At 45.4% G+C, this 23,950-nt stretch overlaps 2 protein-coding genes and 1 long non-coding RNA gene across 12 annotated transcripts; 2 read left to right on the top strand and 1 right to left on the bottom strand.

The window, feature by feature from the left end:
* Nucleotides 1–4,154: 4,154 nt before the first annotated feature.
* Nucleotides 4,155–23,950, top strand: LOC311357418 (uncharacterized protein). Of its 8 annotated transcripts, none has more exons than XM_084477359.1 (6): nucleotides 4,155–4,519; nucleotides 5,110–5,367; nucleotides 5,978–6,082; nucleotides 6,168–7,250; nucleotides 19,795–21,048; nucleotides 23,845–23,950. In XM_084477359.1, the coding sequence occupies exons 1-4, from the start codon at nucleotides 4,423–4,425 to the stop codon at nucleotides 6,251–6,253; spliced, it is 546 nt and encodes a 181-aa protein (XP_084333485.1). In that variant the 5' UTR covers nucleotides 4,155–4,422; the 3' UTR covers nucleotides 6,254–7,250; nucleotides 19,795–21,048; nucleotides 23,845–23,950. The 8 variants fall into 8 exon arrangements, 3 of the variants coding, with proteins under 3 accessions (XP_084333485.1, XP_084333486.1, XP_084333487.1); XM_084477360.1 differs by having other exon boundaries at nucleotides 19,795–20,746; XM_084477361.1 differs by lacking the exon at nucleotides 19,795–21,048 and having other exon boundaries at nucleotides 23,845–23,942.
* Nucleotides 5,168–17,966, bottom strand: LOC311357422. 3 transcript variants are annotated; one of them, XR_014637833.1, is made up of 4 exons: nucleotides 17,305–17,966; nucleotides 13,186–13,403; nucleotides 10,773–11,036; nucleotides 5,173–5,308 (listed from the first exon to the last, which is right to left on the bottom strand). It is a non-coding gene; the product is annotated as an uncharacterized lncRNA (long non-coding RNA). The 3 variants fall into 3 exon arrangements; XR_014637834.1 differs by lacking the exon at nucleotides 17,305–17,966 and adding an exon at nucleotides 14,033–14,158; XR_014637832.1 differs by lacking the exon at nucleotides 17,305–17,966 and having other exon boundaries at nucleotides 5,168–5,305; nucleotides 13,186–13,325.
* Nucleotides 13,333–14,517, top strand: LOC311357421 (uncharacterized protein; the record flags this gene model as incomplete). The annotated part of the gene is made up of 3 exons (XM_084477363.1): nucleotides 13,333–13,465; nucleotides 14,059–14,163; nucleotides 14,410–14,517. 3 exons carry the CDS (start codon nucleotides 13,333–13,335, stop codon nucleotides 14,493–14,495), a joined length of 324 nt encoding a protein of 107 aa, XP_084333489.1. The 3' UTR covers nucleotides 14,496–14,517.

Consider the following 23,950-nt stretch of genomic DNA (forward strand, 5'->3'; position numbering starts at 1 on the left):
CTGAGATTTCGCTTGACCGGGTGTATGGGGAACCACGTGGGAGAAACGCTACTCATGCTCCAGACATGAGTATGCCATACACACCCCTCCTAGGGGGTGGCATCCACCCCGGCCTTACATTGCAGACATCCCTCTGCCCAATGACACGGAGTGTCCTCCGTAGCCTGATGGGGAGAGGGCTCGAGGGTCGTCTTCACCCTCTTGAATGTGTGGTATGTTGTGTTTATTAGATTTGGGCCCAGGGTTGACTATATTCATAATGTAATGTCCATTTAGGTTATTTTTGCCCATCAGTACAGTGTGAGATGTGATGCACTCCGAAAAAAGTTGTCAGTGTCAGTCCTCTGTGTATTACACCAGGACATAATAATAGTCAGTAATTGCAGACCATGCCGGCTCCAAGGAAAAACAATGAAAGAGGGAGATCATTTTAAATCTAAAAACATGGTAAAATGCCCCAGAATGCGGGAAATAGCATCTACTAAATTCTCTGGGGGTGGACCCCCAGACCCCAATTTTGTGGACCAACCAACTGACCGACAGAGTGAGCTAAAAAGGCATTCACAGTGCATCTGCAAGCTGGTAACACTTTTATCTTTCTAACCCAAGAGGTAGGCCTACAACATCTGCAGCAGTACACAACACCTGTTTTACTGAGGCAAAAGCACAACATCCTTACAGAGAGACAAATCACACAAAGCCATACAAGAAATAATCGCCTTTTTCGCTCCGCAAACACATTTCTTTTTTTTTTATTTAGCCGCTATGCTGTTCAGAAGCTGTGACTGTGCATTAATTTGCGTCTGGTTATTACATTGTACCTAATAACAATTCAGCTTTGTAATCTAAATCCTATGTCGAAATTTTTCAGGATTGTTAGGTAATCTTATAAAGACCTGAAAACTGAAATAAAATGACACTTAAAGTTCCCAACTGTGTAACAGTATGCATAACATTAACTACGTTTGTGTAAAGAATATATGTAGATACATTACCCCATGTATATATATACATTACATTACCCCATGTATATATATACCCCCAGGGGGAATCTATTTTTAAAGAACGCAGCAGAGTGGGACGTTCACATATTGTTTAGGGGAAAAGGGCAAAAATATAGGACTTATTTTAGTAACAGTGATACACCGGCATAGGTTACTTTATTTACGATCACATCAAACAAAATACCAGGTTTAAAAAAACAGTAGGCCTACTACACTGTCTCTTCCACACCCAACGTAAAATGTTTTCGCTGTGGTAAATCTGGACACCTTTCAGCGACATGCTGGGCTAAAGAGTTGGACTGTCATAAATGTGGAAAAAAAGGCCACATAGAACGAGTAATATGAGCACAGGCAAAAGCTCAAAGATGGAAAACAAAAGAGATGTCAAATACAAACAGAAAAGACATGTGCGTACAGTCCAGCATAAAAATGAGAGTAGTGATCGGGAGATTGTTTCTGACTTTTTGGCATGATGAACAGCTTTTGGCAAGCTCCTCAATTTGGCTATCCATCTTAGGCCACCAAAAGTAGCTTCTTGCTATCTCTTTCATGCGTACTATTCCACTGTGTCCCAAAAGTAGCTTCTTGCTATCTCTTTCATGCGTACTATTCCACTGTGTCCCGAATGTAGACACGGGTTCTAAAGCATCATTACTGTCGCAGAAACTCTACAAGAAATACATGAAGCACCTTCCACTGCGGCCATCAGACACTGTGTTTAAGGCATATACCGGACACCGAGTGCACATGGAAGGGGTGACAGATGTGACTGTAATCTACAATGGACAAACAAAAAAGATTCCAGTCTATGTGACCAAGGGGAATCATCCTGCTATAATGGGACGTGCATGGCTACGTGAAATTCGTCTTGACTGGCAGGTGATAAGGAAGCCGTCACACAGTCTCACTCCCCTACAGGAGATACTGGAGAAAAACGCGGAGGTTTTCCGTGATGAATTAGGCAGCATGAAGGATATAACTGTGAAGTTACATGTCAAAGCGGACTCCAAACCTGTGTTCATGAAAGCTAGACCGGTGCCATATGCAATCTGAACCAAGGTGGAAGCGGACCTGGATGCCCTGGTCAAGAATGGCGTTTTGGAGCCTGTGACGATCAGTGAATGGGCCACACCCATAGTTCCGGTACCAAGAAAAGACGGGGGAATTCGGACCTGTGGAGACTTTAAAGTAACGCTTAATCCTGTGTTACTAGCAGAACAATATCCCCTTCCCCTAATTGATGACTTGTTTTCTGGGCTGAGTGGGGGTAAAAAATTCAGCAAGATAGATCTCAGTCAGGCTTACCTACAAATGCATGTGGAAGAACAGTCACGTGAAATGTTGACCATCACCACACATAAGGGACTTTTTAGTCCCTGGTGATGACGCAAACTTGAAACCTTTCCTCGGAAGGAGGTTGGAGCTGTCTGTACAGTCTGGGTGTTTGATGTGGGGGAGGAGGGTCGTCATTCCCTTGTCACTTTGCACAAAAGTCCTGCAACAGCTACATTCGGGACACAGTGGAATAGTACGCATGAAAGAGATAGCAAGAAGCTACTTTTGGTGGCCTAAGATGGATAGCCAAATTGAGGAGCTTGCCAAAAGCTGTTCATCATGCCAAAAAGTCAGAAACAATCTCCCGATTGCCGGGGGGCCCAGAGCTAGGCTCTGAACGAGCCTATCTCTGGCAGGAGACTGAAGGGGTGTAGGGTGTCTGAACCCTGATACGTTAAGGCACCCCTGAGCAAGATGCCCTAACCCCTAAACCAATGACATCTGAATTTGTCGCTTTCACACTTGATTCTTGTTAAATAGTTATAACTTCCCCATATACAACGCCAAACAGATTAGTGTTGATGTAGCATGCAACATCTTGTAAACAACTAATTTGCAACAACGGAAAAGCAGAACTTGTGGACATTAGAGCAGAGAAGCGTATTGCACAGTGCAGTGCGACAGTGCAGACGCGTGGTCTGAAGGCCAGACACCAGCATTGCTGCACAGCAACAAGTGTGGGAGGAGAAGACTAATGTAAATATCAACCAGGCTCTTCAAGACCACCCATCCCATTCACTCTGAGTGGCGTATCCAGTTCTCCACATTGTTATGCCTCGTTTCCACCGAGCGGAGCGGCTCAGATCGGTGCCGTCTGAAAGGGTGGCGAAAAGCTGGAGCTACACACTGCCGTCCGTTGATTGGTCGACAGAAGTGTCCGTGCAAAAAAACAACAACACAGTACCAAGTACCACTTTCAGCAAACAAGGCTTGTGTTCCTATGTTGATGAACTGCCACATCCCAAGAAGGAAGATGAGGAACTGCTGGGCGTCCTCCATTGTTGCTCTTTGTTCCTTGTGCCGCGTTCTTCTTTTTCATTTAATTTATTAGCAGGCTACACTGTGGCAATTTATTTTCCTATTTTCTTTGTGTTGATAATGATTGCATCCTAGAAGGTGGCCAGTATACTGCTCTTAAAACAGTACTGTATGCTGTCTTCATCCTAATAAGTTATTGGTGCTTTAAGTACAGCTGTGGTGAATAGAAAATGTCCCAAGCTGTTGCACCACTTCCACCTTTGTGATGACTTGTGGGTCTCATGTAGGCTGGGTGTGGGTTCCTGTGAACAGACTTGAGTCCTGGACTCCACTGAGACCACACTGAGGTGGAGATGCTCAACATGGGGGCTGTGCTGCTGTTACTAATCGGGGTGACTGATGGTGAGTCTTTTATGGCGTTATTACTGAATTAGTTCATAACGGATTTTATATAAATGAGTCACTTACGGTTTTGTAGTTCTTGGTTTAAACATTAGTAGTTGCTTTTTTATTTGTTGGGTTGAACCAACATTTCTTTCATCGTATGTTAATTCTGGGTAAATTGACTAATTAATTTCTGAATATCATTAATTAATTCTCTGCTTTTTTCTTGAACACAATGCATCACCAGATATCATCAAGAGTATTAGGGCTAGGGTAGGGTATTTTTATTTATATGACAATCGTAGGGAAATGATGTATATCAAATCAAAAATGTAATAAAATATTATATGATTCAACATATTTTAGTACAGAGTCCCTCTCTGCAACAGCACATACTGTATTCAAAATGTCCACCCCTCTTATAGTAGTAATAATAATAAGAGCGGGGGTCTATTAACCTGAGTGAGATACATCTCCTGTGGTGTTTTATTGTCCTCTGTGACCTCCAGGTGTGAAGACCTTCTGCGACGCCACACAGCGCAACTACAGAGCCCAGTGCTTCGGCTCTCTGGGAGGAACCCTGGAGGTCCAGCTGCCTACTCAGTCCTCAAGAGTGATTTCTTACTCAGTGTGGAAAAACAATGTTGAGATAGTTCTTTCTAACCCTCAAAGAAAAGATGACCCTCGATATTCATTTAATGTCGATACTGGAATATTAACTATGGAGGACCTCAACAGGTCGGACAGCGGTAAATACACAACAACAGTATATTCTAGTCCTGGAGTTATATCACTCATTTTTTATGTATCCATTCAAGGTGAGTAACTATATCTATATTTCAGTGCCTAGGGTAGGTTTCGAGCTGGATCGCCCAGGCCAAGATATCGAGTATCTCCACCGCCACAAAGTAGCAGTAATTATTGGTAAACCGTGTTACAGATAAGAGGGAAACAGCCGGTTCAAGCTCTCTTATCATTAAGGATTCATTAAGGTCATTAAGGGTCATTAAGACCCTGACCTCTGACCTCATAGCTCTTATAGAAACACTGTTGGCTCTCAGGCTCCGGTTAACAATATCGATAATGTCACATGCTAAACTGTACTTGGTGAATGTTCATAAGGCCTATTCAATACACTCTTTAAACAGTCCCTCCACCCATTTATTATTAATACTGTCCACATTTGATTTAAAACCTTTTAGAAATGTACTTTACTACTTCACTAAACTTGACGGTATACAATATGTCAAGTACAGTTAACACTAGTTAGTCTGGGAGTAGGAGGGGGGGTTAAAGAGGTGGATACTTCTAATTATAATTGTATGAAGTTCAGTTTCTCATTGAGGATAACAAAAGCTTTCTGTTCGGTCAAACTGTGAGCCTCACCTCCTCGGTCGGTTTCCCTTAGCCCCGGTGTCCTCTCCCCTCCTGTCCCGGGAGTGTCTGTCCCGGGGACAGCAGAGGGTGTCCTGCTCTGCCGGGGGGGACGGACTCCACTACAGCTGGAGTCTAGACGGACTCCCGCTGAACGCCACGCGTCTCCTCTCTGGACCCAGTAACACTAGTGACGTCAGTCTGGAGCCGGGCCGGGCGGGGCTGATCACCTGCTGGGTCAACAACAACGTGAGCGCGGCGGCGACTAACCTAACGCTGTCTGTGTGTCAAGGTGAGTGAAAAACACAACGGTGGAAATCAACGAGAGGCCCATGGATCCACTAGCTGTTGATCCGTCACGGTCACATGATCTATAACCATCACATGACCTATAGTATACGTTTATAGGTCACATAACTGCCCCCCCCCCAGTAAATATTAGTTCCTTAAAATCAATGTACTTAAAACATATTTGTCTTTTTTTAAGGAAAAGGACCACAGACCGATTTGAAAAACAATGAATATCTACAGATACATAACTCATAAACATGTGGCACTCATAAGGTTAACTGTAGCGGTATCAGTCTATGCCCGTCAGATAATTAGTAGCAGTAACTATAAAATAACCAAAGTACATCAGTATGTGATTCCTTAACTCTCATATTAACGTTGTCTGCAACCAGCCGATAAACTACAACAGCATAATAGAAATCCTGAAACCCAGTTATGGCTTTTGGTTTTGGTATCACAGGCTCATTTCTTCTTGAGGGGTGAATTCTTTGGAGGACGTTTGGGGTCACCAACACACCCTGAAGACATTTATGGATTCACGTCCTACCCCTTAAGGAACTATTTACCAAGTTGAGTCACTCCTACCTAACTTCTGCTTTCCTTCGTCCCAGACCCCATCCCTATCGTCGCTCGTTCTCTGACGGTGGTGGTGCTGCTGCTAGTAGCGTTGGGGGTCTACTGGGCACTGAAGAAGAAGAAAACCCCAAGACCTCAAGGTACGCAGTGTGGCTCTTTGGGACAACTGTTAAACACACACTTTATGGCCCTTGTTGTTTTCTTTCTGATCTTCTCCTCGTTCAGACATCCCGCTGTCCTCCATTGCAGGAGATGATGACGGAGTGTACGTTAACGTCTCCCGGGCGACCGGGGGAGCAGGGGGGGAGTGAGGAGGAGTGAGGAGGAGTACGGGCCGGTCCAGGCTCCTCCAGGCCTCAGAGAGAGGAGGAGTATGGGCCGGTCGCGGCGGCTCCAGGCCTGAGGCGGACGCTGGAAGCTAAAGAGCGTCTTACCCTAGCTATCTCTGTTGTGTACGGGGAATGGGTTAACCTAGTGATGGTTAGTGCTTGGCTCTTGATTCTATGAACATCCTTACTGTACCCACAGAGATATATTGTTGTTTCTCTTTCTTCTGACAAATGTAATTAGTCGCTTTGGATAAAAGTGTCTTTATGTCTATGTTTTCAATTAATTAATTAAAAATACATATATATTTGCTTTAGCTTTCTGCTAAATCTTAAATACATTGCACCTTCTAGAATGCATTTTTTTTAACTTTGCCTTTGTTTTCTTTTATTTATCGATTTTATTTCATCATTTCATTTTATTGTTTGACGATGTGTTTATGTGAGGCACTTTGAGTCCGCCTAATGTATGAAAAGTGCTTCATAAATAAAGTTGTCCTGCCTTGACTTCTAGAGGTCTTCCACTTCTACCGCCAAAACAAACAAAATGGCTGACATTTAGTTTATCCTCGGTGGAAAATGCAATATTTTAACATTGTTTGTCATCAAAATGGGGTTTTAGAACAGTTCTAGCGAGAAATATGCATTTTATCTCCATTAACTTCGTTCAGTGATTGAATATGATGTTTAATTTGTTGGTTATTACGAATGTCCTTTCAGGTCTCCAGCCGAAATGTCTTGTATTACGTTTTGTATCGAAACCACGAGGCTTGCATGTTTCTTGAATCATTGTCTTAGCGTTCTGTAGTAATCTGAGCTAAATGTTTTTACTGTTTTTACTATTTGGTGTTTTAGCTCTAGTACTGAAGGGAAGATGAATTTCTCCTTCTTTTTTGGATTTTGAAAACATGGCGCATTTCTACTGCCACCTGGCGGCCAGCCGACGAACAGCAGGCCCCCCGTCAGAGGCTCAGCTTATAAGGTGAGGCCCGTTGTACTCCTATTGACCACTTGCACATCAATGAGGGCATTCAACTGTACTCAAATTATGTTTAACAGGAAGTGATGGACTTGGTGGGTGATCCAGTGTTCTTAAATGGGGGGGGGGGGGGGGGGGGGGGGGAGTTATATGGATTAGGGCCTAAAAGACGCACAAGATTATCAGTTTGGTGATTCTATCTGGCCCAACCGGAGGTGATGCGATCCCTCCCTGAGAGGTGATACAAAACTTTTTAAAAACACCCCATTAATGAGCCTAGAATGACTGGTGAATAAGATAGAGACGTCTTTTCTTTATATGAATCTGCAGACACATTTTTCGCCTTGCCACTTCTGAGATTGAATTGAATTGAATGAGATTGAGTGAATTTCTCTTGTATCTTTTCTTGGTAATGAGATAGAGGCCTGATTCTCAGGTATGCATGTTGGACGGGTAGGGTGTAGGACTGGGGAGAACCACAGCTCAAACTCTTGCAAGCGAGCCGCTGGGCGATCAGGAACTGCTGGACCTCCTCCATTGTCGCTCTTTGTTTAAAAGGTGCCATGACATGCCACCAGGTGTGGTGCGATTGGCCGTTACAAGCCATTTTGGAAATCAGCCCCTTAACACATCACAGGTGGGTGTGTCCACCTAGATGTGTGACGGATAGATGAGCAACGTTTGCTACAGTCCACTGGGTAGGCTGGTAGACTGATCTATCCAGCACACATCTAGGTGGACACACCCACTTTCTGCCCCTTATGACATCATAAGGGGCAGAAAGTGGGCGTGTCCACCTAGATGTGTGCTTTACAAAACGGCTTGTAATGGCTAATCACACCACACCTGGATGCACATCATGGCACCTTTAAGGTCGCGTTCTTCTTTATCATTGAATTTATTAGCAGGCTACACTGTGTCGCGCTGCTATGATGTCACGATGCCTACGTAGCTGCCGCGGCTATCGTCATCCGGCTTAAACCCCGCCCACCATAAGGGTGGTGTCGTGGTGGAAACGCCAGCCTGAGTTAGCGTAACCGAGCTGTCCTGCCCCGCGCCGCTCGGTGGAAACGAGGCGTTAGAGAGACGGGTGTGGGAGTGTGTGTGGAGGATGGCTGGTTGAAGTGGCCTCACCTGGCTCAGTCTGACTGGACTCTGGGGCTGGGTGCGGCTGCACACCTGTTGCACATGAAATAATCAGTGAGCAACAGGTTAAACCGGCCAACTCCACACGCACCCCGGAGAGCTCCTGCATGGCAGCGGAGCACCCTTGCCACGTTCGTTAACTTAAGGAGGGGGCGTGTGTTACAACGAGTGTTACAGGCAGGAGACTGAAGGGGTGCAGGGTGTCTGAACCATGATACGTTAAGGCACCCCTGAGCAAGATGCCCTAACCCCTAAACCAATGACATCTGAATTTGTCGCTTTCACACTCGATTCTTGGTAAATAGTTATAACTTCCCCATATACAACGCCAGACAGATTAGTGTTGATGTAGCATGCAACATCTTTGTAAACAGCTCATTTGCAACAATGGAAAAGCAGAACTTGTGGACAGTAGAGCAGAGAAGCGTATTGCAGACAGTGCATACGCGTGGTCTGAAGGCCGGACACCAGCATTGCTGCACTATAACAAGTGTGGGAGGAAGACTAATGTAAATATCAACCAGGCTCTTCAAGACCACCCATCCCATTCACTCTGAGTGGCACTCGTATCCAGTTCTCCACATTGTTATGCCTCGTTTCCACCGAGCAGAGCGGCTTGGATCGGTGCCATCTGAAAGGGTGCCGAAAAGCTGGAGCTACACACTGCCGTCCGTTGATTGGTCGACAGAAGCGTCACTTCCGTGTGAAAACTAACTAACACAGTACCAAGTACCACTTTCAGCAAACAAGGCTTGTGTTCCTATGTTGATGAACTGCCACATCCCAAGAAGGAAGATGAGGAACTGCTGGGCGTCCTCCATTGTTGCTCTTTGTTCCTTGTGCCGCGTTATTCTTTTTCATTTAATTTATTAGCAGGCTACACTGTGGCAATTTATTTTCCTATTTTCTTTGTGTTGATAATGATTGCATCCTAGAAGGTGCCCAGTATACTGCTCTTAAAACAGTACTGTATGCTGTCTTCATCCTAATAAGTTATTGGTGCTTTAAGTACAGCTGTGGTGAATAGAAAGTGTCCCAAGCTGTTGCACCACTTCCACCTTTGTGATGACTTGTGGGTCTCATGTAGGCTGGGTGTGGGTTCCTGTGAACAGACTTGAGTCCTGGACCCCACTGAGACCACACTGAGGTGGAGATGCTCAACATGGGGGCTGTGCTGCTGTTACTAATCGGGGTGACTGATGGTGAGTCTTTTATATTTATTATTACTGAATTAGTTCCGAACGTATTTTATATAATTTAGTCACTTACGGTTTTGTAGTTCTTGGTTTAAACATTAGTAGTTGCTTTTTTATTTGTTGGGTTGAACCAACATTTCTTTCATTGTACGTTAATTCTGGGTAAATCGACTGATCAATTTCTGAATATCATTAATTAATTCTCTGCTTTTTACTTTGTGACTTGAACACAATGCATCACCAGATATCATCAAGAGTATTAGGGCTAGGGTAGGGTATTTTTATTTATATGACAATCGTAGGGAAATGATGTATATCAAATCAAAAATGTAATAAAATATTATATGATTCAACATATTTTAGTACAGAGTTCCTTTCTGCAACGGCACATACTGTATTCAAAATGTCCACCTCTCTTCTAGTAATAATAATAAGAGCAGGGGTCTGTTAACCTGAGTGAGATACATCTCCTGTGGTGTTTTATTGTCCTCTGTAACCTCCAGGTGTGAAGACCTTCTGCGACACCACACAGTCCTACGACAGAACCCAGTGCTTCGGCTCTCTGGGAGGAACCCTGGAGGTCCAGATGCCTACTCAGTCCTCAAGAGTGATTGTTTACACAGTGTGGAAAAACAACGTTGTGATAGCTAGTTCTGACCCTCAAAGAAAAGATGACCCTCGATATTCATTTAATGTCGATACTGGAATATTCACTATAGAGGACCTCAACAGGTCGGACAGCGGTGAATACACAATGGAACAACGATTTAAGTTTTTTTTATACACAAATTTTGATTTATCCATTGAAGGTGAGTAACTATATCTATATTTCAGTAGCAGTAATTATTGGTAAACCGGGTTACAGATAAGAGGGAAACAGCCGGTTCAATCTGTCTTATCATCATTAAGGATTCATTAAGGTCATTAAGGGTCATTTAGACCCTGACCTCTGACCTCGTAGCTCTTATAGAAACACTGTTGGCTCTCAGGCTCTGTTAACATTACCGGTAACGTCACATGCTAAACTGTACTTGGTGAATTTTTCAAATTCAGTATCCACTAGTTAGTCTGGGAGTAGGAGGGGGGGTTAAAGAGGTGGATACTTCTAATTATAATTGTATTAAGTTCAGTTTCTCATTGAGGATAACAGAAGGTTTCTGTTTGGTCAAACTGTGAGCCTCACCTCCTCGGTTTCCCTTAGCCCCGGTGTCCTCTCCCCTCCTGTCCCGGGAGTGTCTGTCCCGGGGACAGCAGAGGGTGTCCTGCTTTGCCGGGGGGGAAGGACTCCACTACAGCTGGCGTCTAGACGGACTCCCGCTGAACGCCACGCGTCTCCTCTCTGGACCCAGTGGCGCTAGTGACGTCACTCTGGAGCCGGGCCGGGCGGGGCTGATCACCTGCTTGGCCCACAACAACATGAGCGCCGCCGTGGCTAACCTAACGCTGTCTGTGTGTCAAGGTGAGTAAAAAACACAACGACGGAAATCAACGAGAGGCCCATGGATCCACTAGCTGTTGATCCGTCACGGTCACATGATCTATAACCATCACATGACCTATAGTATACGTTTATAGGTCACATAACCGCCCCCCCCCCAGTAAATATTAGTTCCTTACTGTGTGTTCACACCAAAAGACACATTGTTCGCCACTGTCACACTGTCACTTTTGTCGGGCAACGGTGCTTCATGCCAATTCATTCTCAACCATGAGATAACCGTCATTGCATGTCTTTACCTGTTGTGGAAGAGGGAGAGACGTCGGAATGCCCGTCGTTTATGGGTTAATAATATAATCCGGAGGCGCACACAGCTTTTGGCTGTGATATTATATATTATATAATATCAATATTTATATTTAAGCAATAGATCACGACAGGCTGTGGTATGTGCTCATTATACCACAGTTAAGGGTTACGTAAGTATGGCGGTTACGTAAGTATAGACACCATAGACACCCTCAATTTTGAAAAAGCGAGAAAGTCGGAAAAGCATTTTTTTTTAACAAATACAAAAAAGTAGTCCCTCCTGGCTGCCTGCAAAGTGTACGGAGGTTGCTATGCAAGACACTGTAGCGCTTCAGAGAGTAGGCTAGGCTAGAGACGGTAGCTTGGTTCGCCGGCAATTTAGCCTATCGAGCAGTTCACTCACCGTGTGCCTATTGCTTTACAACATTTCCACCCTCTCCAGCAATCAACATATTTTTAGGCTTCAGTGAACTATGCTATTGCTTTGATATATAAATAAAAAACAGTTCAAGTCAGGCGCGGAGTGATACTGAACTCTGTAAACTGAACGGGCGTCATAGCTGTGTGTATACGCTCAATATACAACAGTTGCGAACCAATCAGATCGCTTGATTTAAGCCACCCGTTTTATAAATTATATTATATAATATCATATAATATTGTATATAGAGCTCCGGGAGTCGCAAACGGCAACAATCACTTTCTCCTCCATGCTGCGGTTCACTGTGGACTGCAGGGAACGGTTGGCCCGGCCGGTTGAACACTGATTGGCTGTTACGTTACGTCATCAAGGGAGTGAATGCGTATTGGCTGTCATCACGCGAATGTCGCGGCAAAGTTCAAATATTTCAACTCCAGCGAAAGTGTCGCGCTGCAAATCCACGTGAACGCCCTCGCCCGTGACAGGGCAAAATGTTGTGCCGTCAATCGATGTAAGCTAGGCTAGCTCCAAATTGACTCTTTGCTGCTTTAAGGCATCCTGTGGAGGGGGGTATGAGGGTGGAGGGGTATCTGTAAGATCAGATATGTAAGCATGTGTTGCAAGATGCAATATTAATGCTAAGTGTGACAGTTTCTCTCCAGAAATTGAAAATAAAATAAAGTAATACCTCAGTTATTACATTATTGGCTCAGTTATGACATTTTCAAAGGATTTTTTGAATACAAGGCCAATAACGTAATCAGCCAATAACGTAATAAGTTAGTACATTATTGGCAAAAAGTTTTTACGTTATTGGCAAGTTATTACGTTATTGGCTTTATTACATTTAAATTATAACGTTATTAGCAGTTATTACGTTATTGGCAGTTATTACGTCATTCGCCGTTATTATGTTATTGGTTGCTACATTCTCTCTTATCATCATTAAGGATAATTTAGGGTCTAAATTATCCTTATGACCTAATTGAACCCTTAATGATGATAAGAGGGAAACAGCCGGGGTCAGGGTCTAAATTTTAGTCTACATTTTAGACCCTGACCTCTGACCTCGTAGCTCTTATAGAAACACTGTTGGCTCTCAGGCTCCGGTTAACAATATCAATAATGTCACATGCTGAACTATACTTTGTGAATGTTTGTAAGGCCTATTCAATACACTCTTTAAACAGTCCCTCCGCCCATTTATTATTAATACTGTCCACATTTGATTTAAAACCTTTTAGAAATGTACTTTACTACTTCACTAAACTTGACGGTATACAATATGTCAAGTACAGTTAACACTAGTTAGTCTGGGAGTAGGAGGGGGGGTTAAAGAGGTGGATACTTCTAATTATAATTGTATGAAGTTCAGTTTCTCATTGAGGATAACAGAAGGTTTCTGTTCGGTCAAACTGTGAGCCTCACCTCCTCGGTCGGTTTCCCTTAGCCCCGGTGTCCTCTCCCCTCCTGTCCCGGGAGTGTCTGTCCCGGGGACAGCAGAGGGTGTCCTGCTTTGCCGGGGGGGAAGGACTCCACTACAGCTGGCGTCTAGACGGTCTCCCGCTGAACGCCATGCGTCTCCTCTCTGGACCCAGTAACGCTAGTGACGTCACTCTGGAGCCGGGCCGGGCGGGGCTGATCACCTGCTGGGTCAACAACAACGTGAGCGCCACCGTGGCTAACCTAACCCTGTCTGTGTGTCAAGGTGAGTGAAAAACACGACGGAAATCAACGAGCAGCCCATGGATCCACTAGCTGTGCTGTTAATCCGTCACATGACCTATAACCATCACACCTATAGTATATGTTTATAGGTCACATAACTGCCCCCCCCCCCCAGTAAATATTAGTTCCTTACAATCAATGTACTTAGAACATATTTGTCTTTTTTAAGGAAAAGGACCACAGACCGATTTGAAAAACAATGAATATCTACAGATACATAACTCATAAACATGTGGCACTCATAAGGTTAACTGTAGCGGTATCAGTCTATGCCCATCAGATAATTAGTAGCAGTAACCAAAGTACATCAGTATGTGATTCCTTAACTCTCATATTAACGTTGTCTGCAACCAGCCGATAAACTACAACAGCATAATAGAAATCCTGAAACCCAGTTATAGCTTTTGGTTTTGGTATCACAGGCTCATTTCTTCTTGAGGGGTGAATTATTTGGAGGACGTTTGGGGTCACCAACACACCCTGAAGACATTTATGGATTCACGTCCTACCCCTTAAGGAACTATTTACCAAGTTGAGTCACGCCTACCTAACTTCTACTTTCCGTCGTCCCAGACCCCATCCCTATCGTCGCTCGTTCTCTGACGGTGGTGGTGCTGCTGCTAGTAGCGTTGGGGGTCTACTGGGCACTGAAGAAGAAGAAAACCCCAAGACCTCAAGGTACGCAGTGTGGCTCTTTGGGACAACTGTTAAACACACACTTTATTGACGTGCAATATTGATCACTTTTGATTGACTTATTTGGACTTATTTGACTTTTACTGTTTCCATTTTGTTGTTGGTCAATTCTACCGTCTGTTGACTGACTTGGGGAGCTACTGGACACCTGAATAAAGTATTGATCTGTCTGTCTATCTCATGGCCCTTGTTGTTTTCTCATTTCTTTCTGATCTTCTTCTCGTTCAGACATCCCGCTGTCCTCCATGGCAGGAGATGATGACGGAGTGTACGTTAACGTCTCCAGGGCGACCGGGGGAGCAGGGGGGAAGTGAGGAGGAGTGAGGAGGAGTACGGGCCGGTCCAGGCTCCTCCAGGCCTCAGAGAGAGGAGGAGTACGGGCCGGTCCAGGCTCCTCCAGGCCTCAGAGTGAGGAGGAGTACGGGCCGGTCCAGGCTCCTCCAGGCCTCAGAGAGAGGAGGAGTACGGGCCGGTCCAGGCTCCTCCAGGCCTCAGAGAGAGGAGGAGTACGGGCCGGTCCAGGCTCCTCCAGGCCTCAGAGAGAGGAGGAGTACGGGCCGGTCCAGGCTCCTCCAGGCCTCAGAGAGAGGAGGAGTACGGGCCGGTCCAGGCTCCTCCAGGCCTCAGAGAGAGGAGGAGTACGGGCCGGTCCAGGCTCCTCCAGGCCTCAGAGAGAGGAGGAGTACGGGCCGGTCCAGGCTCCTCCAGGCCTGAGGCGGACACTGGAAGCTAAAGAGCATCTTATCCTAGTGTAACACTTGTGTCACTTAGAACTAGAAAATTACGCTACTGGGCCAGTCCTAGGTTCGTGGGGAGTGGTGAAATCGAACATAGAAATTAATGACTGGAGACAGGGTTTATAATAATAAATCTGGCAGTTTACTTGAATAAGAAAAGATTAAATATTAAATAGATCAATGAATAGATAGGAAAATGAAATGAAATAAATAGATATTTACAATAAAAATATACAACTCAAAGTTACCAACTCAAAGGTGTTTTTACTAGACTGTTCCAAACCTTACTTGACACACACACAGTCCCGGTTTCATGGAAGGAAACCACAATTATCCCAGTACCTAAAAAGTGTAGACCTGCCCTACCAAATGATTTTAGACCTATTGCTCTTACCAGCATTCTATGTAAATGCATGGAAAGGGTAGTATTGGGTCGCTTAGCAAACTCACATCTGCTAGACAGCCTACAGTTTGCCTATAAAGCACATAGAGGTACTGAGGATGCTACCCTAGCCCTCCTTCACAAGGTCAGTAAGCATATTCAACATTCAGAGGCCTATGCCAGAATTTTATTTATTGATTTTAGTTCAGCTTTTAATACTGTCAGGACTGACATTCTTTTAAAACGCCTATCAACACTTGACACAAATGGTTACCTGATATTATGGATTAAGGATTTTTTAACAAATCGACCTCAAAGAGTCTCTGTACAGGGTAACATGTCTGATGAAATTATCTTAAACACAGGAGTGCCACAAGGCTGCGTTTTGTCTCCCGTCTTATTTTCAATCTATATTAATGAAATGCAAATCTGCGATAGTCAGTTTAGTCTAATTAAATATGCGGACGACATGGCGCTGGTGGGTCTAATGGTCAATGGAAATGGGGATTTGGAGAAGGCCTAGTTTGATCATATACACCGCCTTGTGGCCTGGTGTGAGGAGAGCGCCCTCCTCCTAAATTTCACTAAGACCAAAGAACTTGTTGTGAGGGCCAAGGCTGGACAACTTACATGTCAGCCAGTTAAAATAGGAGGCCAAGATGTTGAGATAGTCAGTAGTTTTAAATATCTTGGTATCATCTTAGATAGGAATTTGAATTTTATTGAACACACTGACCACATTTTCAAGAAAGCAACCCAGAGACTGTTTCTCTTAAGGAGACTTAACAGCTTTGAGGTCAGTAGGAAAGTGCTGAAGACGGTCTACACCAGTCTGCTGGAAAGCATAATCTCATACAACATCACATGTTGGTATGGGAACCTGGGGGCCAAAAGCAAAAGTAAACTTACAAAAATTATAAACACAGCTAGCAAAATCATACTGAACCCCCAGAGGCAGCTAGGAGAAATTTACATGACTCAGACTAGGAGGAAAGCCTCACAGATAGCCCAGGATCCCTTACACCCTCTAAATCATGCATTTGAAAGACTTCCATCAGGAAGGAGATTCAGGGTCCCTGTATCAACAAGAAACATTTTTAAGAAATCCTTTGTACCTACATCAATTGCCCTGCTAAACCAAATTAAACCAAATTAACGAATCAATCAGGATCAGGTGACTTTGATATTGAGAGCTGTTTATTTATTTTATTTTTCTTCATTATTGACTACTTATTTTACTCTTATTTATAAATTTATTTATTTATTCACCTGGATCTTTTTATGCTTCTTAACAGACGGGAAAGGTGTGGGAAGCTCTTGTGTGTCCTGTGTCTTGTGTGTTTTTGTGTATCCTATTGTGAATGACCACCATGTCTGTTTTTATCTTGTATGAGGCCAAAGATGAATTTCCACGGCAGTGGACAATAAAGATTTCAATTCAATTCAATTCAATAAATATTCTTAAAACTATTTTAAGAATCCCTTTTCCTTTTGAATATGTTCAGGTATTAAATATTAAATAAATGTTCTATTACATAAAGAGTTTGTACAACTATATTTGTTCTGCTAAATAAATATTAAATATATTAAATATTAAATACATGTTCTATTACATAGTTTGTACAACTATATTTGTTCTGATAAATAAATATTACATATTAAATAAATGTTCTATTACATAGTTTGTACAACTATTTGTTCTGCTAAATAAATATTAAATATATTAAATATTAAATAAATGTTATATTACATAGAGTTTGTACAACTCTATTTGTTCTGCTATTTGTTTTGTTCTAGTTTCTGATCTTTTCCTATATTTCCTTTTTACAGGTGATTATGAAAAGTAAAATTCAATCAAAATGTGCATACAATCAACTGTGTATACAAATGTGTACACAAACAACAATCTAATATCTATCAACTGTGTATACAAATGTGTATACACACAACAACAATCTAATATCTTTCCAACAAAATCTCAGTTTAAATGTTCAATGTTCAGACCGTATAGATAGTTCGGTTGATTCCGTCGGCTCTTCGGCTCTTCGGGTCGTCGGGTCAGCTCGCCACCATCACAGTTCAGCTCAAGTGAAGTCCCACGTTTGTGTGCGCTGTCCCGCGGCAACACAGACGTGGTTCTAGGATCTTTTCAGGGTGTCAAAAAAAACAAACCCTGACCCGCACAACAGGCCGCCATACATACAATAATAAATGACACAGTTCACCGATCACCGATAGGAATCCTCTCTCGCTGTCCACGGCTATGGTGGAGGGACGCTACTTTTTTTCCCCGCCGCAGACTGTGTTTCCATGGTAACATAAAACTAACCGACAACCGACACTCGACCATAAAATAATAATTCATAAACGTAAAACAATAGAGACCAAAAAGCGTTTCCCCTTGTAACATAAAACGTATATAACATAAAGTCATACACAAAACAACGTAAACATACTCCAAACCGAGTTGAGTTAGTTAGTGACGGTTCCGCTGTATCTTCATTCAACCCGGTGTACCGGTACTCATAGATGAGGTAAAAACTCACCAAAAACAGTCTTTCAAGCGCTCGTTTTTCGATAGACGCGAGGTTGTTGTAATAAACAGACTCTCGACTTGAGATTGAAAACGACCAATAATAATATAATATAAATGATACCGTTTAGTTTTGCTGCCAGGTGCCTCTGATTTCGTGTCTGAATCGTTTAACCGTTATTCAAGCCTGGCTCGTGAGCAGAAAGGCGTCAGGCAGAAAGGGACACTGACGTTATTAAAGGGATGGTGGAAAAAAAAAACCTTTTCTAGATCTTTTAATATATTAAATGGTAAATGTATTTATGATCAAATGAGTTGTTATCTATTTAATGTATATACTATTTAACATATAATATTTAAGACTCAATTTGAGCTATGGGTTACACTAGCTATCTCTGTTGTGTACGGGGAATGGGTTAACCTAGTGATGGTTAGTGTATACGGGGAACAGGTTAACCTAGTGATGGTTAGTGTATACGGGGAACGGGTTAACCTAGTGATGGTTAGTGTGTACGGGGAACGGGTTAACCTAGTGATGGTTAGTCTGTACGGGGAATGGGTTAACCTAGTGATGGTTAGTGCTTGGCACTTGGTTCTATGAACATCCTCACTGTACCCACAGAGATATATTGTTTCTCTTTCTTCTGACAAATGTATTAATTGTAAGTTGCTTTGGATAAAAGTGTCTGCTAAACGCCCTGAATGTAAATGTTAATGTTATGTTTTCAATTTATTAATTAAAAATACATATATATTTGCTTTAGCTTTCTGCTAAATCTTAAATACATTGCACTTTCTAGAATACATTTTTTAACTTTGCCAATTTCGATTTTATTTCATTATTTCATTTTATTGTATGACGATGTGTTTATGTGAGGCACTTTGAGTCCGCCTAATGTTTGAAAAGTGCTTTATAAATAAAGTTGCCCTGCCTTGACTTTTAGGGGTCGTCCACTTCTACCGCCAAAACAAACAAGATGGCTGACATTTATTTTATCCTCGGTGGAAAATGCAATATTTTAACATTGTTTGTCATCAAAATGGGGTTTTAGAACAGTTCTAGCGAGAAATATGCATTTTATTTCCATCGTTCAGTGATTGAATATGATGTTTAATTTGTTGGTTATTATGAATGTCCTTTCAGGTCTCCAGCCGAAATGTGTTGTACGTTTTGTATCGAAACCACGAGGCTTGTATGTTGCTTGAATCATTGTCTTAGCGTTCTGTAGTAATCTGAGCTAAATGTTTTTACTGTTTTTACTATTTGGTGTTTTTTTCTAGTACTGAAGGGAAGATGAATTTCTCCTTTTTGGGATTTTGAAAACACAGCGCATTTCTACTGCCACCTGGTGGCCAGCCGACGAACAGCAGGCCCCCCGTCAGAGGCTCAGCTTATAAGGTGAGGCCCGTTGTACTCCTATTGACCACTTTCACATCAATGAGGGCATTCAACTCTACTCAAATTATGTTTAACAGGAAGTGATGGACTTGGTGGGTGATCCAGTGTTCTTAAATGGGGGGGGGGGGGGGGGGGAGTTATATGGAAGAGGGCCTAAAAGACGCACAAGATTACCAAAAAAAAAAAAAAAAAAAACTCCTATTAATGAGCCTAGAATGACTGGTGAATAAGATAGAGACGTCTTTTCTTTATATGAATCTGCAGACACATTTTTAGCCATGCCCCTTCTGAGAAAAAGTGAACGTGTTTTTGGCTCGTAACTTTTCTTTGTTTTTCTGTTTGCTACTCGCTGGTGGGTATTAGGAGAGACATGGGGTTGTGTTGACCTTGTCCTCAAATGGTCTTGGACTGTGTCTGCGTGTGTGTGTGTGTGTGTGTGTGTAAATAAACTGGGAGCAGAGCACAGTGTAAACAGAGCGAGAGAGCACATAATATAGTTGATGGAGCAGTGGTGCACATGCACCCGACTGATGTAAGTTCGCCCTGCTGTGATCCTTTGAAGGGGGACTACCTCAAGAACTGCTGGCAAAAAAATCTCTGCTCTCTTCTCCCCATCACACGAGCAGCGGCACGTATCAACTCCCAGCCCAGTGATGCGATGGTGCCGTGTTGTCTCCCTGTCCTGATCCGCTCCGAGCTGCAGTGGGAGTGTGTGGAACACGTGCGGCGCTCCGTGGAATAATCAGCCATACTGGGATCTCTCAACATACAAACTCTTTTCACACACACACACACACACACACACACACAGCGCCTGAAATTAACAAGCTATGAAATATTCAGACGGCTTCTCGGGTCGGGAAGGCGCGCAATCACAGTGCGAGGCGCGAAGCTGCTGACGGAAGAAGAAGCTGTCGCCGCGGCGCACGTGGTGCCCAAGTGGTGGAGGAACCGGCTGATTGGCCGCTGTTGCCGTGGTGACGCGGTCCTGAAGCTGTATGAGTACGAGTTAAACTTTGCACTAACGAGCTTGAACCGATTGATGGATACCCTTCACGGGTGCGAGCGCGTAATGGCCGCGCGCCCGTCCGGACAGAGGGGACCAGCACCCGGGAGGAACAACGTGGCATCGCCTCCGAGGCCTCGGGGCTCCGCTGGGTCGGAAACGGTCGCGTTTGAAAGACCATTGTGTTTGAACAAAACCAAGAACTGTTCCTCTACATAATAGTTAATTCAATCGATTTCTGCATAATTTAAAGGCGAACGAAAATGCCTCCAGTGCCTTGAGATAAATACTATATAAACGCGATCGATTGCTATAATCACTTTAGAATATATTAAATATATGTTTCCCTCCAAAGCGGCCCGGCCTGTGAACGAGTACGACGTACGACCGGACACTGTGGGGCCGAGACACGCGGTCTCTGTTCCCGCCGGCCCGTCGGTCCCACCGCGGTGTCACCGTGGAACACTCCAGGGCGCCGAGGCTTCTCGGCTCCCGATTGGTCCTCCAGGTGTTACTCGCCACCCGTTATTACTTTTCGCCACCGCGAGAGAGAGAGAGAGAGAGAGTGACTGACTAATGATCTAATCATCCGCACCTGTGCTTCAGGTCGTCATGTCTGTCTATTGCCTCTGCTCCCCCCCTCGCTCCAGGCTGAGGCCCCGTCCACACGGGCCAAAACAATCTTTTCCCCTCCGTTTTCCTTTGAGGCGTTTCAGGAATATCTCCGTAAAGACGGCCTCATTGCGGAAAAAAAGTGGAGCGCGTCAAGCCTGCGCGCCTTCGGTGTGTGCCGTGACCTGAGTCTGCTGGGTGTGTACCGTGACCTGAGTCTGTTCGGTGTGTGCCGTGACCTGAGTCTGTTGGGTGTGTGCCGTGACCTGAGTCTGTTCGGTGTGTGCCGTGACCTGAGTCTGTTGGGTGTGTGCCGTGACCTGAGTCTGTTGGGTGTGTGACCTGAGTCTGTTGGGTGTGTGCCGTGACCTGAGTCTGTTGGGTGTGTGCCGTGACCTAAGTCTGTTGGGTGTGTGACCTGAGTCTATTGGGTGTGTGACCTGAGTCTGTTGGGTGTGTGCCGTGACCTGAGTCTGTTGGGTGTGTGACCTGAGTCTGTTGGGTGTGTGCCGTGACCTGAGTCTGTTGGGTGTGTGACCTGAGTCTGTTGGGTGTGTGACCTGAGTCTGTTGGGTGTGTGACCTGAGTCTGTTGGGTGTGTGCCGTGACCTGAGTCTGCTGGGTGTGTGCCGTGACCTGAGTCTGTTGGGTGTGTGCCGTGACCTGAGTCTGTTGGGTGTGTGCCGTGACCTGAGTCTGTTGGGTGTGTGCCGTGACCTGAGTCTGTTGGGTGTGTGCCGTGACCTGAGTCTGTTGGGTGTGTGCCGTGACCTGAGTCTGTTGGGTGTGTGCCGTGACCTGAGTCTGTTGGGTGTGTGCCGTGACCTGAGTCTGTTGGGTGTGTGCCGTGACCTGAGTCTGTTGGGTGTGTGCCGTGACCTGAGTCTGTTGGGTGTGTGCCGTGACCTGAGTCTGTTGGGTGTGTGCCGTGACCTGAGTCTGTTGGGTGTGTGCCGTGACCTGAGTCTGTTCGGTGTGTGCCGTGACCTGAGTCTGTTGGGTGTGTGCCGTGACCTGAGTCTGTTGGTTGTGTGCCGTGACCTGAGTCTGTTGGGTGTGTGCCGTGACCTGAGTCTGTTGGGTGTGTGTTGTGACCTGAGTCTGTTGGGTGTGTGCCGTGACCTGAGTCTGTTCGGTGTGTGCTGTGACCTGAGTCTGTTGGGTGTGTGTTGTGACCTGAGTCTGTTGGGTGTGTGTTGTGACCTGAGTCTGTTGGGTGTGTGTTGTGACCTGAGTCTGTTGGGTGTGTGCCGTGACCTGAGTCTGTTGGGTGTGTGTTGTGACCTGAGTCTGTTGGGTGTGTGTTGTGACCTGAGTCTGTTGGGTGTGTGCCGTGACCTGAGTCTGTTGGGTGTGTGTTGTGACCTGAGTCTGTTGGGTGTGTGTTGTGACCTGAGTCTGTTGGGTGTGTGTTGTGACCTGAGTCTGTTGGGTGTGTGCCGTGACCTGAGTCTGTTCGGTGTGTGCCGTGACCTGAGTCTGTTGGGTGTGTGTTGTGACCTGAGTCTGTTCGGTGTGTGCCGTGACCTGAGTCTGTTGGGTGTGTGCCGTGACCTGAGTCTGTTCGGTGTGTGCCGTGACCTGAGTCTGTTGGGTGTGTGCCGTGACCTGAGTCTGTTGGGTGTGTGACCTGAGTCTGTTGGGTGTGTGACCTGAGTCTGTTGGGTGTGTGACCTGAGTCTGTTGGGTGTGTGCCGTGACCTGAGTCTGTTCGGTGTGTGCCGTGACCTGAGTCTGCTGGGTGTGTGCCGTGACCTGAGTCTGTTGGGTGTGTGCCGTGACCTGAGTCTGTTGGGTGTGTGCCGTGACCTGAGTCTGTTGGGTGTGTGCTGTGACCTGAGTCTGTTGGGTGTGTGCCGTGACCTGAGTCTGTTCGGTGTGTGCTGTGACCTCAGTCTGTTGGGTGTGTGCTGTGACCTGAGTCTGTTGGGTGTGTGCCCCGACCTGAGTCTGTTGGGTGTGTGTCGTGACCTGAGTCTGTTGGGTGTGTGACCTGAGTCTGTTCGGTGTGTGCCGTGACCTGAGTCTGTTGGGTGTGTGCCGTGACCTAAGTCTGTTGGGTGTGTGACCTGAGTCTGTTGGGTGTGTGACCTGAGTCTGTTGGGTGTGTGCCGTGACCTGAGTCTGTTGGGTGTGTGCCGTGACCTGAGTCTGTTGGGTGTGTGCCGTGACCTGAGTCTGTTGGGTGTGTGCCGTGACCTGAGTCTGTTGGGTGTGTGCCGTGACCTGAGTCTGTTGGGTGTGTGCCGTGACCTGAGTCTGTTGGGTGTGTGCCGTGACCTGAGTCTGTTGGGTGTGTGCCGTGACCTGAGTCTGTTGGGTGTGTGCCGTGACTTGAGTCTGTTCGGTGTGTGCCGTGACCTGAGTCTGTTGGGTGTGTGCCGTGACCTGAGTCTGTTGGGTGTGTGCCGTGACCTGAGTCTGTTGGGTGTGTGCCGTGACCTGAGTCTGTTGGGTGTGTGCCGTGACCTGAGTCTGCTGGGTGTGTGCCGTGACCTGAGTCTGTTGGGTGTGTGCCGTGACCTGAGTCTGTTCGGTGTGTGCCGTGACCTGAGTCTGTTGGGTGTGTGCCGTGACCTGAGTCTGTTGGGTGTGTGCCGTGACTTGAGTCTGTTCGGTGTGTGCCGTGACCTGAGTCTGTTGGGTGTGTGCCGTGACCTGAGTCTGCTGGGTGTGTGCCGTGACCTGAGTCTGTTGGGTGTGTGACCTGAGTCAGTTGGGTGTGTGCTGTGCGATCGGCCGTCGGTGATCTCTTCAAGCCATCTGTGTTCTTTTCAGCCGATTGCACGCGTTGAATCGGCCGTGACCAAATCGGTCCGACTGCCCTTTCAGCCGACGATCGGCAGTCGGAATGGCGTGTCAGGGCCTTGAATGGAACTGATTCTGCTGCCTCTTCCTAACTGGGCCGAGTGCTCTAATGGAACGAGACTCTGTGATTCATGAGCCCCAGCCGTCCAGGGAATACATTCTTTACTAAGTTTCCTTTTTTAACAGGTCGCACAACCTGGCAAAACTTTCACCAACACTTTGGCGAGAGGTTCTGTCAAATCTCTCAAAAATCGGCGGCCGATACTCTCCGCACTACTAGCCGCCGCGGTTG

The sequence above is a fragment of the Micromesistius poutassou genome (genome assembly GCF_964030765.1).
Source record: "Micromesistius poutassou genome assembly, chromosome: 13".
Taxonomy (NCBI): Eukaryota; Metazoa; Chordata; class Actinopteri; order Gadiformes; family Gadidae; genus Micromesistius; species Micromesistius poutassou.